This window comes from Rhinolophus sinicus, chromosome 13 (genome assembly GCF_057876585.1).
Source record: "Rhinolophus sinicus isolate RSI-liver-muscle chromosome 13, RSI-T2T, whole genome shotgun sequence".
In the NCBI taxonomy this organism is placed as follows: Eukaryota; Metazoa; Chordata; class Mammalia; order Chiroptera; family Rhinolophidae; genus Rhinolophus; species Rhinolophus sinicus.
This window is the reverse complement of record NC_142513.1, coordinates 11,487,215-11,502,954: the sequence shown is the minus strand read 5'-3', so window position 1 is coordinate 11,502,954 and position 15,740 is coordinate 11,487,215. Positions and strand designations below refer to the sequence as shown.

The window sequence follows — 15,740 nt, the reverse complement described above, 5'->3', positions numbered from 1 at the left end:
AAGGAACCAAGAGGGACTTTCAGTACCATCTCTTTCCAGCTCCCATTGGTGGTGATTTTCATCGTGATACTCTTGACATCCATCTTCAGTCTTTGACCTTCTAGACTTTCTTTGAGAGTCTAGAAAAAGCTAGGATTCTGGATTCTGACAAACTTGGGACTGAACCCCCACTCAGCTGCTTGCTGTGTGATTCTGAGCAAGTCACTTCATCTCTCTGAGCCTCACTTTTCTTCTCTGAAAACTGGGGTAAATGATCCTCCACCTCTGAGGGGCACTGAGAGGATTAAAGGAGATGATGCATGTAAGGCAAAGCTGAGTGCTGCACCTTGCTCCTAGTAAGCCTTTATGAAACTTGGCTGTCCCCTTCATGCACGGCGCCTGGGTGAAGGCCCACCAGTGTATGACTAGGCACTTACTGTATAAGGCTCAGTTGTCAGAGATTTGCACACACAGTCATGAGCCACTAACGACGGGGATATATTCTGAGACATGCGTCTTCAGGCAATTGCGTCGTGCCAACATCACAGAGTGCACTTACACAAGCCTCGGTGGTACAACCTACTACACACCGAGGGAGTATGGTCTAGCCTGTTGCTCCTAGGCTAGAAGCCTGTACAGCACGTTACTGTACAAAACAGCACGAGATTAAATTAAACACAAGACAATATGATACAATCAAGAGATGCCGTAAAGAATGAGATGTGTGGGCTCCAGCCGCTAACACGACATACTGTTTTACAGCAAACTTTTTCTATATAAGTAGAAAGAGTACACTAGAAAGTATAGTATAATACATGCATAAACCAGTAACATAGTCGTTTATTATCAAGTATTACGTACTGTACATAATTGTACGCAGCATATACTTTTATATGACTGGCAGCGCAGTAGGTTTGTTTTTACACCAGCATTACCACAAACATGTGGGAATGTTTGTTCTACAGTGTCAGGATAGTTACACATCACTAGGCAATAGGAATTTTTGGGCTCCATTATAATCTTATGGGACCACCGAGGTATATGCCATCCGTCATCGACTGAAACATCACCAGGTTTATGCAGCTCATGACTGTATGGCTTCATTTACTAGTCACCACAACCCTACGGATTGGCACTATCATTCCCCCCCCCCTTTTACATAAGAGTAAACTGAAGTTCAGAGAGGTTCAGCGACCTGCCCAGGTCACACAGCGTCACATTCATTAGAGTTCGTGATTGTCAAGTGAAAGGTGCAAACACGAAGTTAGCGCTTAATAAAGAGAAATCATTCATGTAGAAGCGAGAAGATCCAGAAGGCTGGGTGTGACTCAGGCTTCAGGGAGCAGCTGGGAAAGGGGAAAGGAGTTAGGGGTGTTCACAGCAGCCCGAGGCAGGATCCAAGTGGGAAAAGGCTGGAGGGGGATCTGGTGAAATCTGTCTACACTGGGACCTCAGCGGTCCCCGGCTTCAGCGGTTTGGGAAAAGAGGGTCCTGCCCGCGGCGCAGCCCGGGGAGCGGATGGGGGATGCACAGGCAGAGGCGGCGTTACCTTGGGCGGGAGGGCGAAGACCACCGGCAGCAGCGCGAGCGGCGCAAAGAGCAGCACCAGGAGCCGCCGCGCGCTCCACACTTTCTTGGCCACTGTCGCTAGCGCCGCCATCTGCGCGATCACCGGGGAGCGGGCCAGCCCTGGACTGTCGGCTCCAGGTCCCCGGCGCCGACTTAAAGCCTGTGGGGGAGGGTCCAGGGAGGGGACTGCGCTTGGGGACCAGCCCTCTCCCTACTCCTCCCGGAGGAAAAGGGTGGTGCCTGCTCCCAGGGGACTGGGTGAAAGAGGCCCGGGAAAGTTAGGTCAAGTTAGGCGCAATCACTAAGGACCCGCCTGGAAGGCAGCTTGGCCTCGGGTTTGAGCCTGGCGACTTTCCAGTTATGTGACCTGGGCAACCGGCTTACTCGTTCCTCGCCACTGTTTACTTGCATGTGAAATGAGCGACAAAAACAGCGTGGGGACCAGAGCCCTGTGTAAAGCATGTGAAATATATGTGTGGAGTGAGGTTTGCAAAACAAGTTGTTTACTACCGTGTTTCCCCAAAAATAAGACCGGGTCTTATATTAATTTTTGCTCCATTAGGGCTCCTTTTCGAGGGATGTCTTATTTTTTTCACGTACAACAATCTACATTTATTCAAACACAGTCATATCATCTTTTTCTGGAACATCGCCGTAATGTACTAACTGCGTCCATCTGGCTGAGATCTTAACTGGGGCTCATTTTGGGGGTCTTATTTTCGGGGAAACACGGCAGTAGGATCAGGACTATGGCTGCACGTGTGTGAGACGGATAAGAGTGAAGTGAAAGTACACATGTTTGTGTGTAGAGCATATACATGAAAGTAAACATGTTTATATTTATGTGTGAAACTGAGCATAACGAAATGGAGTGGTAAACACGTTCACCTAAGAGATGAACAACTGGCAAGCCACTTCTGGTTATCACCTAAGAAGTAAACAAGTCCAAGGACAAGAGGATGAAAGCAGAACTCCAGAGCAAGGCCATGAGTGGTCCGACTGGGCGCTCGGCTAAGACCCTCTGCGAGGTGCAAGTCGCGATACCCCGGGACTCTCCGAAGCTCTTCCTTGCAAGACCAGCTCGCCTCAGACCCATCACGGGCCCAGTCGCTTCTCCCAGACCAGGGACCTTCTCCATCCTGACTGACTCTGGGACTTGGTTCCTTATTAAATTCTATTCTATTCTGTATAACCTTCTGTGCTGACCAGAGTGTTGGCCCCTGGAGGGACATTGGCTCCCAAATAAAGCTGTGTTACTCACTCCACCTGAAACTGTGTGCCAGGCTGTTCCCCACTCGCGTCCCAAGTACCACGCAGGGATGTAGAGCCCTGCCGAGGGGTTAATGTCCCCTTGACTTTCAGGAAGAGACTGAAATGTGGGGACTGCCCTTACAGGTGCTCGCAACACAAATTGGCATAGTGGACACTTTCACTTCCCCACTGACTTCACAACTGATGCTCAAGCCTTGGCCATAAATCGGCCCGTCAGTCATCAATCGGCGGCGTCAGCACTCCTTTTTCAAGAACAGAAACTTCTCAGGAAAGACGGTGAGCTCAGCTGGCTAGAGCATGTTACGATTAACACCAAGATTGCCAGTTTGATTCCCCCACATGGGCCACTTTGACCGGTGCCCTTCTTTAAAGAAAAGGAAGGAATATTTTTTTCTTCAAGTCTGTCTGCTCGATGACAGTGGGTAACAACGTGTGGCACGTTGGATAGCCAAAATAATATATGAAGAGCTGAACTGTGTGAGGAAAAATCGAGACAGAATTTGTCAACAGCTGGAACTGTGAAATGGAAATTTTTGGTTTGGAAACTAATTGCTTATATTCTCTTGCATCCAAACTTCTATAGCTTATTTTCTGTGTCACTTAGATATCGCTCTCTCTGTCTCTCTCTCTCTTCCATAGGATGTGGACGCGAGCTAAATCCCTAAAAAAGAAGTTCAGGATTAGGAGACATCCAAACACTGTGCTTAATAAGGAGGACCCCTGATATGAGACGGACTAGAAGTCAGGAAACGGCTTCCTGTACAAACCCCTGAGGATGTACAGATAGACCTCAAAAATCCTAAAAATGAGACTCCTTTTATTTCAAGGGCACACACGCAGGAAATTCCTGCAATTTTGCTTCAAAGCCTCTCGCAGATCGATGACGACAGGAATAAAGGAAAGACACTGCCCAGGAAAATTTTGAGCAGATCTGCAGAAAACCTAAAGGTTACGTTTAAAAATGATGATGAATAGAAACCAAGGGATCCGCACGTGGGGGATCCAGGAGATTATAACAACCCGTGGGCCCCAGAGGAAGTCTACCAGGCTAGACCAGTAATAACTAGAAAACAGGTTATAGATTATAACCATGGACAGGGGACACCACAACACCTAGAGAAAGGAGGAGAATTCACTAGAGCAGAACTCCAGACCATGAGGGCTGATTTCTCACAAAAAGATTTGGCACATACAGAATGGCTTCTCCGTATTTGGGATAAAGGAGCAAACACTATCATGCTTATAGGAACAGAGATGAGGCAAATATCAGCTGTCATTGAGCAATCTCAGTTGAATGCACAGCTATTGGCCATAACTCAGGCATCCCCAATGGATACTGACACTGTGGGACTGGATCGCAGAGGCCTGGCGAGCCACATACCCTACAGTGGGCCTAACGTCCCTGGGGGATGGTTTACACTGGAAGGACACAGCCCAAGCCATCAAAGTCACTAGAAAATTGGCAATTCTGGCAATGATATATGACGAAAATATTAACGCTCCCATGCAGGTTACTGCTTCAAATGCAATAAAGAAGGCCATACTCAGAGGAGCCCCGCCACACCTAAAAATGTCACATACAGTGGTACCTCGGTTTTCGAACGTCTCCATTGACGAACGTTCCGGTTTACGAACGCTGTAAATTTTATGTTTCTATGGTATCATTAGATAGTAAAATTCATGCTAAATTTGCAGTTTTAGGGGTTGGTTTTAAAGGTCTGAAACGGATTAATCCATTTTGCGTTACTTTCAATGGGGAAACCGTGCCTCAGTTTTTGAACATTTCAGAACTCGAACGGTCTTCTGGAAAGGATTACGTTCAAAAACCGAGGTACCACTGTACCGTATTTCCCCGAAAATAAGACCTAGCCAGACCATCAGCTTTAACGCACCTTCTGGAGCAAAAATTAATATAAGACCTGGTCTTATTTTAATATGATATCGTTATTTTAACAAAAGATGAGGTCTTATATTAATTTTGGCTCCAAAAGACGCATTAGAGATGATGGTCTGGCTAAACACAGTATGAATTCAATAGCACAGGCAGGGATAATTGAAGATATAATTAAGGTTTTCAGACTGCCGAGGAACTCCCTGGCATTCTAAAATTTACATTTAATGCACAAATCAGGAATCCCAGCAGAGGCTTTATGCCATAGCAACAAACCAAGAAACAGGAAAACCCTAGGCAGACATTTAACAGGCCCTGGAATGGCAGAGTTTTTCCAAAGAACAAGACCCATTATTAATATGTTCAGGGGATGGTCTCCAAGAAATTGGACTCCAAGAAATCAGCAGGTGAATAACTTCTAGGGAATCCACAGCGAAATTCCAATTTTCAGGATAATTCCTACAGGAATCCTAATTTTCAAAATAAGTCTAGGGGAAATACACAACCCCTAAGACGGACTATCTACAGGAATCCTAGAGATGACCAACTATCACAGGTACAATATACTCAAAAATTCTTTTCAAAAACAGGTAAACCCCAGGGTGGACATGGCTAACATCCATTATTGACCCAGAGATAACAGACCTTATATAAAGTTATGTATAGAAATGTTTTCACACCCTCAGGTGGTAGAATTCTTAATTGATACAGGCTCACAGGTTACTTTGTTGAATCAAACAGATAACAGGAATTTGGGAACATTCCCATCCTGCAATATTTAAGGGCTTGGGGGTACACTCTCCAAAGCCTATAAAATTCCTATCATTATACATAATTATAATAGGAACCCAATTAACACCTATGCCTAGGGTTTCCAGGTGGGAATTCCCGCCCGTTCTCAGGAATTTTTTTCACTTTCCCGTTCCTGAATCCTGAGAAAAGTTGGTCGGGAAATCGGGAAAATCGGCCCTTGAACCCAGTAATACCCGCAATGGGAAATAAACGTATTACTCACAATGCATCTCTTAGACATTTTACCTATTTATCGCTAGGGTTTCAGGGTGGGAATTCCCCCCTCCCCCATCCCCCAGAAACCCTACCTATGCTTATGTAGGGTAAAATTTAGAAAACATTCTGGGGATGGACACTTTACCAACTTTATTTTCTTCATTTATTCCACTTAAAACCTTAAAAAATAATGCAGTTGGCTTCACATGTAATTTAGCGTCCGTCCAGATTGATCTAGTAAAATTACCATAAACCTATTGGACAATGCTTTACTAAATAGTACCCTCTTAAGGGGGGACACAGGGAAATTACTGCTAAAATTCAGGAAATGGTGACTGAGGGCATAATCTCTAAAGGTCGCTCTCACAGATTTAATAGCCCAGTGTGGCCAGTTTTAAAACCAAACGGGCAATACAGATTAACTATTGACTACAGGAATATTAATAAAAACAGTTCCAAAATGCCAGGGACATTGCCTGACGCTGAGGAGGTAATTAATAAAATTACCCAGAGAAACAGCAAATTTTATGTGACAATTGATATGTCAGATATGTTCTTTGCCGTTCTGATTACGGAGGACAGCAAGGAATATACCACCTTTCCATGGGAAGGTGCGTAGTATCAATTCAATAGGTTACCACAGGGATACTTGAATCGTCCAATCATTGCGCATTCCATTTTAGCATCACAAATGGACAACTCCAAATACTCTTCTCTTGTTATCTCCTACATTGGTGATATCATTATGATGCATGATGAGGAACACATATTGGAACAGGAGAAACAAAAATGGATACAGGACGTAAGATCAAAAATGTAGACCATAAACGAGGAAAAGACCTTGGGTACCACCACAACTGTTACACTTTTAGGCATAACATGGAATTCACAAGGCAGACAAGTACCACAATCAATAATTGACAAAATTAAAGCTCTAACAGCATCCAAGGATAAGATACAGGCTCAGAGGCTGATAGGATTATTTAGCTATCGCAGACAACACATTCCTCATATGGGAGCATTGCTGGCACCATTGGACAAAATAACTAGGAAGGCAGAACATTTTGTTTGGGACTCAGAACAGGAACAAGCTTTTCAGCAGTTAAAAGACTATATTATCACCTTTCAAACCCTCGTATATGCAGCCCAAGGTGAAGACTTGCGCTTGGAACTAGTACAGACAGGAGATCATGACACATGGTCTCTATGGACCAGAAAAAAAGGGAGATAAACTGTTCAAACCATGTGATTTCTGGACCAAGCGATTTCCATGCTCTCCTAATAAATACACTAAATTTGAGCAATCGGTTTGCCTCTTATATGAAGCTTTAAAATCAGATGAGCCTCTCACAGGCCACACCACGCTCACTGTTTGAACCACAGTACCTGTCCTCCACTGGACTAAGCTGACGCCAGAAGAAACAATGGGCGGCCTGTGTGACCAGCGGTTGCTAGCCTGGAAATGGTATATCCAAGGCAGGGATATTGCCACGAAAGTGCAACCTAGTCTTCTCACAGAGGAGATTCATGAGGCAGAGATAGACTTGCTGGACCTTGGTCTGAGGGCTGAGCAAATCCATGTCCCAATAGAAAAATGGGTCTCATCCTGGTCTCCTGTCTTGCAGAACATCTGGTTCACGGATGGTTCAACAATGGTAACTACGGGCGTAACTGCTTTGACAGCAGCAGCTTTCAGGCCAGAGGACGGGGTGGTTCTCAAAGAACAAGGTAAGAGCGTTCTGTTCAACATGCAGAGCTCATAGCTGTGGTGTCGGCAATGAGACACTCAGTACAGGAAATGCAACGTATGGTCAGAATTTTTATTGACTCCTGGGCAGTTGTTAATGGAATTACAATTTGGTCACCAAGATGGGAAAAGACAGATTTCAAAATTAATGGCAGAGAAGTCTGGTCCAGGGATTACTAGAAAGAACTAAGCCTATTAGCTGAACAGATTAAGATCTTAGTTACACATGTGTCAGCACATAGGAAGGGAAAACACCAGAAGCATATTATTATAACATTACAGGCTCTCTCACCAAAGAATCAGAGGTAAGGGTAGAATCTAAGGACTCACTATCAAGGCCAAAGAGACAAATCAAATTTCCTATTAAACATCAGGACTATGCTACAGCTGGAGCATTTAAGGTTCCTAATGAACCAGACAAATCACAACCACACAGACCGCAGAGGGAGCGTAAGCCTCCAGCTCCTCCAAAGGACTATGTCACTCCTGCAACACAAGTTACAGAACACAAACCTATTATAGTTGATGATACCATTAAATAGATCCATAATAACTTAGGGCATTTAGGGACACATTCCCTTTATAATTGGCTGACTAAAAGAGGTTTACAAATTCCATGGCAGCGCATTAAGCATATTATTTCTACCTGTGTTGACTGCAAAACATTTTGTAACAGATATAGATACAAAGAACCACCAGATACTACATCTATACACACATTTAATTTTCTTTGTCAAATTGATTTTATTGGACCCTTAACACACTCATACACCCAAAAATATGTGTGCACCTTGGCGGGTCAATACTCTGGTATTGGAGTTTCATTAACCTGTCACAACCCACATCGAGGGCAGCCCAAGGAGCCACTCTTTGATGGTGTTGTTCCTATGGACCACCTAAGATTATAGAAACTGATCAAAGATCACATTTTACCTCCACAGCAGCTAAAAAACTGGCACAACTTTTAGAAATCCAGTGGCAATATCATTTGCCCTATAATCCCACTGCTTCAGGCAATAATGAAAAGATTCAATGGATTTTTAAAAAGGGAATTGAAATCGCTAGAGCAACATTCTTCTTTTCCATTGATGCTGGATGTCGCGTGTTTCCATTTAAATCAAAGGGAAAGACTTGTTCATGAGCCACCTCACTCTGTTCTAAATTGCTCACCAGACGTTGTCATTTGCCAAGTGACAACAAACCTTGTCAATTTCCTCATGAAGTCACCACTGAGGATCATAAAAGTAAACTCCCCCCACGGGATATAATCGCTGATGGAGGAGGGAATACTTATTGCACTTCCTTCCGGAGGACGTGGACAGTTACAGCTCCACAAAGCCAACCAAACCTCCCCAGACTTTTAAGTATTCTTGCTGCTTTTTACTCGATATTTTCTTAGTGCTTACACTTGTTGAACTTGTTTATATTATTCTTATTTATTCCTGTGCTCCAACATACCTTCACTTGGCAGTACTACCAGCCTTTATTTTCTCTAGTTTACACATTACCTTTTACCTTTGGGAATATGCCTACTGGAGGGGATGGCCTGTGCCTCAAATACACCCTTTCGGCAAACCCCCAAACCATTATCAGGTCATGGGGCCCTCAGGAGGGATATCCCGCCTGTATAATTTAGGACATAGACTATATTTAATGTACAATTGGCTTATTGTACATTAAATCAGGATTTTAATAATATAACAGCTCACGTTTCAGTACACTTACGAGACCTAGAGGATGCAGAAACTTTTAAAATTCACAAAGGCTTCGTACAATATAAGGACACCCCGGCTGGTGTGGACACTGATACTACCCGCATTGAAACATGTAGTCTCAGCCCTAATTCTCCCTGCTTCCAATTAATACTAGACTCTTACGAGAGCTTTACCAATTTAATCTATAACTTTTGGTGGGTACCCGGAGAAGAGGAGGAGGAGGTTTGATGATGGCGATGATGATGATGAGGAGGAGAGCAATAACTTACATCTACTAACAATACTACCCCTAACGGGAGTGCTGCGTATACGGCCCCTCCCGGCACTAAAACTACGGCTGGAACTACAGCTAAACCATCGATCCTCAATCTAATCGATCGTCCTTTCTGCTTCTCATCTAGCAAAACACCTATAACAGGAAGATTTGGATAGCCACTTTCCTACAATATACTTCCACAGACAAAAATGATAGAATCTGGTATACATGTCATCTGACACATTTTCCAAATTTCCCAGTCTTTGGAAATTTTTGTATCTGTAAATGTGTGGGAAACTCACTATTTGATATTTGGTGTAACTATTTGATAAAACAATTTTTTTATCTCCTTCAAAATTTTTTTTAACAAAACTAAAACTACCCTTTCACCAGCAGAAGTGGATTGGGTCACTCGTCCACCGGTTACAATTCTTACACCCACATTTGTCAGTCTTAACAGACCACTGGAATACCCTCAGAGAGGTTTAGACCAGGAAACAGTGGAGGCATGCCCCAAACTGGAACACATTTGCATAATTGGATACAGAGCTAATTATGCTGCAATACCCCTAAAGAACCGTACTTGGTTAAAAACTCAAAAATGTCTTGTTTGCTTCCCTGTCACAAACGTTTTTTACTGTGACAGTAAATGCAACTGTCACACAGAGAACTTGGCATCAGGCAGGAATACAAACACAATCTCATGCTAGACCATTCATAGCCAACACAGGTAGAAGCTTAAGGACCAGCATATCTGCTTGTATTATATGTAAAAACAGAACCAACCCTTCTCAGAATACGCCTAATCTTATGCTTAATCACTCTAACCCTGCTTTATGGCAAAGCTTCTCAATACCACCAGTGTATATCCACTTAGGAACTTTACATATATTAATAATTCATCAGACATGGGGGGGACATATCTTTATAGAAAAAGCTAATGTTACGTGGTTTAATGAAACCACACAAAGCCACTGGTTAGAAGTGTGTCCTTTGGAGTGTTTCCTTCTGGCTACCGCCCCAGTACGGAAGCTGCCTTTTAACTTCACAGATCGTGGATACCCTTTAACAGCCTTACAAAGTTCAAATACCATTTTTTGCAGGCATACGGCGGGATAGCCATTGGCCAGCTTTTCAAAAAACTACTGGCTATTCTTTCTTGCTTGCTCATACAAGCCATAGATGGTAACAGCTATGCAGCACGATGCACCTATAGCTGCAGGCCCATATTTTCCCTTAGGAACTACAAGAAATACTGACATTTGGACAGATTTATTATATAACACTGCCTTTTCCTATAGCATTACCAAACGTTATAATCACACGAACGTCAGTACTGGATCTGCTCGAGCAGATATTCTACAGAGACAGTCTCCAAATTTGCTTTCTGTCAACGTCACGCCTTTTTAGATCTCCTTTTTTATTTTCCACCCAGCCTTTCTGCACACCTCCAAGGACGCTCACCTAAGTGATGGGAAACCTTGGGAGGTTCTTTGCCAGACTTGGATCTAGAGTAAATATGCTACTAGATCCTTATTCTTTTCAGACGTTGCTTCCAATGCAAAGCAGCTGGAAGTATGGTATCTTTGTTTCTCACATACCAGCCGAAGGAATTAGAAACACCACCTTCATCAATACTGAACAGAATCTTTTTCTAGCAATAATGACATGGAAGAAATGCCATGTTCCTGAGTATGTGCCAGGACCATGTATCATAGAGGTTGCTTCAGTGCAGCACAGGGCCTGAGAACTGAACGTGATAAACCAGGATGGACATCAGGACTGGTTAAACCACCTCCAGTAATCTACTACGTTCAGACCATTACTTATTATGTTGCAGCCTAAATGTCTGCTATACAGACCTACACCCAGCAGGGTACACATTACCTTTAATTTAGATGATTTCAGGGTGGCATATCTACTCCCTGAATGTAAGGCATACACACATCCTAGACATGATATGACAATTAGTTTAGGCATGATGAAACCATTGGATGACTTTAAAGTTAGGAAACCATTACAGGTAATGTTAGCAGCTGGACTAATTACTAATTTCATCATTGCTGGGGTATAAGCAGCTGAGATGCAGGAGATAAGAGGGAAACTATTGGAGGAACACCTAACCAGACAACATTTTTTTCAAGCAAACTCAGGACAGTGTACAGGAACTTTTTTCTTTCATAGGTGAAATTAATTCTTTGCTACATACACAGGACACACTTATCCATGCACATGTGAAAACTCAACAACTACAACAAGAACAACATGAGTGGTTAGAACAAAACTTCTTCTTTCTTAGACCCCAATACTTAGAAAACCAGCTAAGAGGACGCTGTGATAAAATGTACACTTTGCTGCAGCTTGCCTATGCTGACATTCAGAGACTCCTTAATTATGATATTGCATCTACTAATTCTTGGAGCACTTCTTCTCTGTTAGAAATGGATTATTCCAGGCCATCTGGCTGTACAGCCGATGGTGAATGTCAGATCAATCTAATAGAACTAATAGATACAGCTTCAGTACTTTTCTATGACACTTATGCTCCATGCATCACAATTCAGGGACGAACCTTCGTTCCCCTTGAAAGACCCTTTTATCTACAAGGCTATTACCTTTCTAGGGATCTTGTTCATCCTTTCACTTCATCTATTTACTTCACTATGCAATCAGTGGAAGTTACCTTTTCTGATATTCCTATGGTACAAATGGAAACCCCCACACTTGTAAAGAGCTTGGGTGATGGCACATGGATTTTGTGTACACGCAACATACCTCAGTTATTCTGTTTTAATCATACAGCCATGTGAAACAACTGAACTTTTACAGCTTGCATTCATGTTTTGAATGTTATTAATATTACTTTTAATGGTCATAGTTACATGACCTCTACGAATACACATTTATCATACCGCTTCCTTCCATCCACAGTGGCAGATACTAGCAAACCAATCCTTGGATTAATTCCACCACAGTCAAGGAAGCTATTCATCAAAATTTGGACGTCCTAAAGACCATTCGTGATGACACCATTAAACACCTCCACGCATTGGAGGCACTGCCATGTGGGGTCTCTGGTCCCGCTCCCCACACAAGAACACAGGATATGGTGAGGCCAAAAAGGAACAACAACGGAGCCATAGATAGGGGCGTCATACCACTGTTTTTTCTCTGGCGGCTGGGTTGGAGACACAGGAAGCAGGAGCCACACGATCCACCATCCACAGTACGCTTCTCTGGCAACCAACCAACCACCAACCCCTTAGCGTAGCCATGGCAGTTATATTAGTAGCTAATGGCTAACTGGTAACAGCTGATGGCCAACTAGTCACAGCTGATGGCCATCTACTACCTGAGCCAGCACCTTGCCATGTGAGGCAGATTCTCTGGGACTCTGTCCCCACAGGCACATACAACCAAAATGCAGTCATTGGTTTATACCATGAATACAGGGTTATCTAAGGAAGGCATGGCTACTATATTAAGTACACTTTGTTCCTTTTGGGGACTCATTAAGACATCCCTGCACCTACACACTTGTTCTGTCTCATGGAGCACATACAACCCTTTATATTTCTTTTGCAATACCTGGAATTCTACCATTGGAAATGTTTGGAGTAGACTTAAATAAATTTTGCTTTTTATGATATGTATCGTTTTTAGTTGGTATTTGCTTAAATATATAATACACACCTGTTGCACAGATGAAATTTTTGCTAAAACACAATAATTGTGATTTCCTCAGTGTTCTCTTTGTAACATTTCAGAAATCAGGGAATGGTATATATAGATAGAGTATATAAAATGTAATATATATGTTGGATTGAGGTTTGCAAAACAAGCTGTTTACTAGTAGGATCAGGACTATGGCTGCACGTGTGTGAGACAGATAAGAGTGAAGTGAAAGTAGACATGTTTATATTTATGTGTGAAACTGAGCATAACAAAATGGAGTGGTAAACACGTCCACCTAAGAGGTAAACAAGTCCTGCCAAACAACTTCTGGTTATCACCTAAGAGATGAACAACTGGCAAGCCACTTCTGGTTATCACCTAAGAAGTAAACAAGTCCAAGGACAAGAGGATAAAAGCAGAACTCCAGAGCAAGGCCACGAGTGGTCCGACTGGGCGCTCGGCTAAGACCCTCTGCGAGGTGCAAGTCGCGATACCCCGGGACTCCCCGAAGCTCTTCCTTGCAAGACCAGCTCGCCTCAGACCCATCACGGGCCCAGTCGCTTCTCCCAGACCAGGGACCTTCTCCATCCTGACTGACTCTGGGACTTGGTTCCTTATTAAATTCTATTCTATTCTGTATAACCTTCTGTGCTGACCAGAGTGTTGGCCCCTGGAGGGACATTGGCTCCCAAATAAAGCTGTGTTACTCACTCCACCTGAAACTGTGTGCCAGGCTGTTCCCCACTCGCGTCCCAAGTACCACGCAGGGATGTAGAGCCCTGCCGAGGGGTTAATGTCCCCTTGACTTTCAGGAAGAGACTGAAATGTGGGGACTGCCCTTTCGGGCGCTTGTTACAAGCACTTACTAGTATTGCCAGGGTTCAAATCCTGGCTCTGTCACGGGCTTGAACAAGGTCTCTGAGCCTCAGATTACTCATCCAGAAGTGGGGCTGATGACAATAACAGTCGCTACCAGACAAGAAGTCTGTGGGGAAGTTTAAATGAGATAATGCAAAGCGCCTGGCACTGAGCAAGCGCTCAGTGGGAATTATTGTCAGTTACTGCCATCGATACCGTCATTCTTATTTTTCTCTCCAGGTGGCTGAGTCACCTGTAGGGCAGAGTTTGGAGGGGTCTTCTCCTTCCTCTTGCTAAATGCACAGGTGTACAATTGCTGGGTTGTATGGTAGTTGCATTCTTGGTTTTTTAGGAAACTGCCAAACTGTTTCCCAAAGGAACTAGAACTAGTTGTCACTAGTTTTTATGTTAGCCATTCTGATAGGGGTGTAGAGAGATCTCATTGTGGTTTTAATTTGTATTTTTTTCTCATGGCTAATGATGTTTAACATCTTTTCATGTGTTTATTTGCCATCTGTATATCCTCATTGATGCATTTTCTCTTCCTGTCATTTGCCCATTTTCTAATTGGACTGTTTGTTTTCTGCTGTAAAATGTTTTGAGAATAATTTATTAATATATCTTCTAGATACCAGTACTTTGTTAGATTCTTTTATTTCCCCAAAATTATTTTAGCTATTCTAGTTCCTTTGAATTTTTATGTAAAATTTTAGAATCTTGTCAGACATGTTGTTTGCAAATATTTTCTTCCAGTCTGTAGCTTGTCTTTTCATCTTCTTGAAGCCTCTCACAAGTAAACATTTGTAATTTGGGTGGAGTTAAATTTATCATTTTTTCCCTGTTTTTTAGATCATTCTTTTGGTGTCAAACTCTTTGCATAGCCCTAGATCCTGAAGATTCTCTCACATTTTTTCCTAGAAATTTGATAGTTTATTTTTATTTTTCACATTTAAGTTCATAAGTTAATTTTTACATGAGGTCTGAGACTTAGATTGAGGTTCTTTTTTTTGCTTTTTTCCTTATTTGTCTTTTTCCTGCTGTAGCGTCATTTGTTTAAAAAGTTATCGATACTCCATTGAATTGCGTTTGTAAGTTTGTCAAAAATCAATCAGTCATATTTAGTGGATCTATGTCTGGATTCTCTATTCTATTCCATTGGCCTAATTGTCTGTCCCTCTACCAATAACACACAGTCTCAATGACTTTAACTATATAGTAAGTCTTTCAATTGGGGAGACTGAGTCCTCCCATTTTATTCTTTTTCAAAATTATTTTAGCTATTCTATTTCCTTTGAAATTTTACATAAAATTTTAGAATAATCTTATTTATATCTACAAAAATTCTTGCTGGGATTTTGATAGGAATTGCATTAAACCTGTATATCAATTTGAAGAGAATTGACATCTTTACTATGTTGACTCTTCTAGCCATAAACATGGTATGTCGTTCCATTAATTTAGGTCTTCTTTGATTTCCTTGATCAGCATTTTGTAGTTTTCAGCCTAAAAGTCCTATACATATTTTGTTAGATTTACACATAAGTATTACATTTTTTTTTAGCATAAATAGTATTCTATTTTTTTCAGTGTCCATATGTTCACTGCTAGTATAGAGAAATAAAATTGAATTTTGTATGTTTATCTTGTATCCTGCAACCTTACTCAATTTATTTATTAGTTCGAGGAGTTTTTTTGTTTTTGTCAATTCCTTGGGACTTTCTACAGACAATCATGTTGTCTACAATAAGGACAATTTTATTTCTTCCTTTC

The 15,740-nt window shown here is 42.3% G+C and overlaps 1 protein-coding gene across 1 annotated transcript in view; it reads right to left on the bottom strand.

Annotated features, from left to right (window-relative positions):
* The window catches only part of SLC13A3 (solute carrier family 13 member 3), a 61,036-nt gene extending 59,341 nt beyond the window's left edge, over positions 1-1,695 (bottom strand). Inside the window, exon 1 of the mRNA XM_019749727.3 lies at positions 1,529-1,695. Coding sequence (XP_019605286.1) covers positions 1,529-1,639 — 111 coding nt within the window. The 5' untranslated portion in view covers positions 1,640-1,695. The remainder of the gene's footprint in view (positions 1-1,528) is intronic.
* Between the last annotated feature and the right edge of the window lie 14,045 nt (positions 1,696-15,740).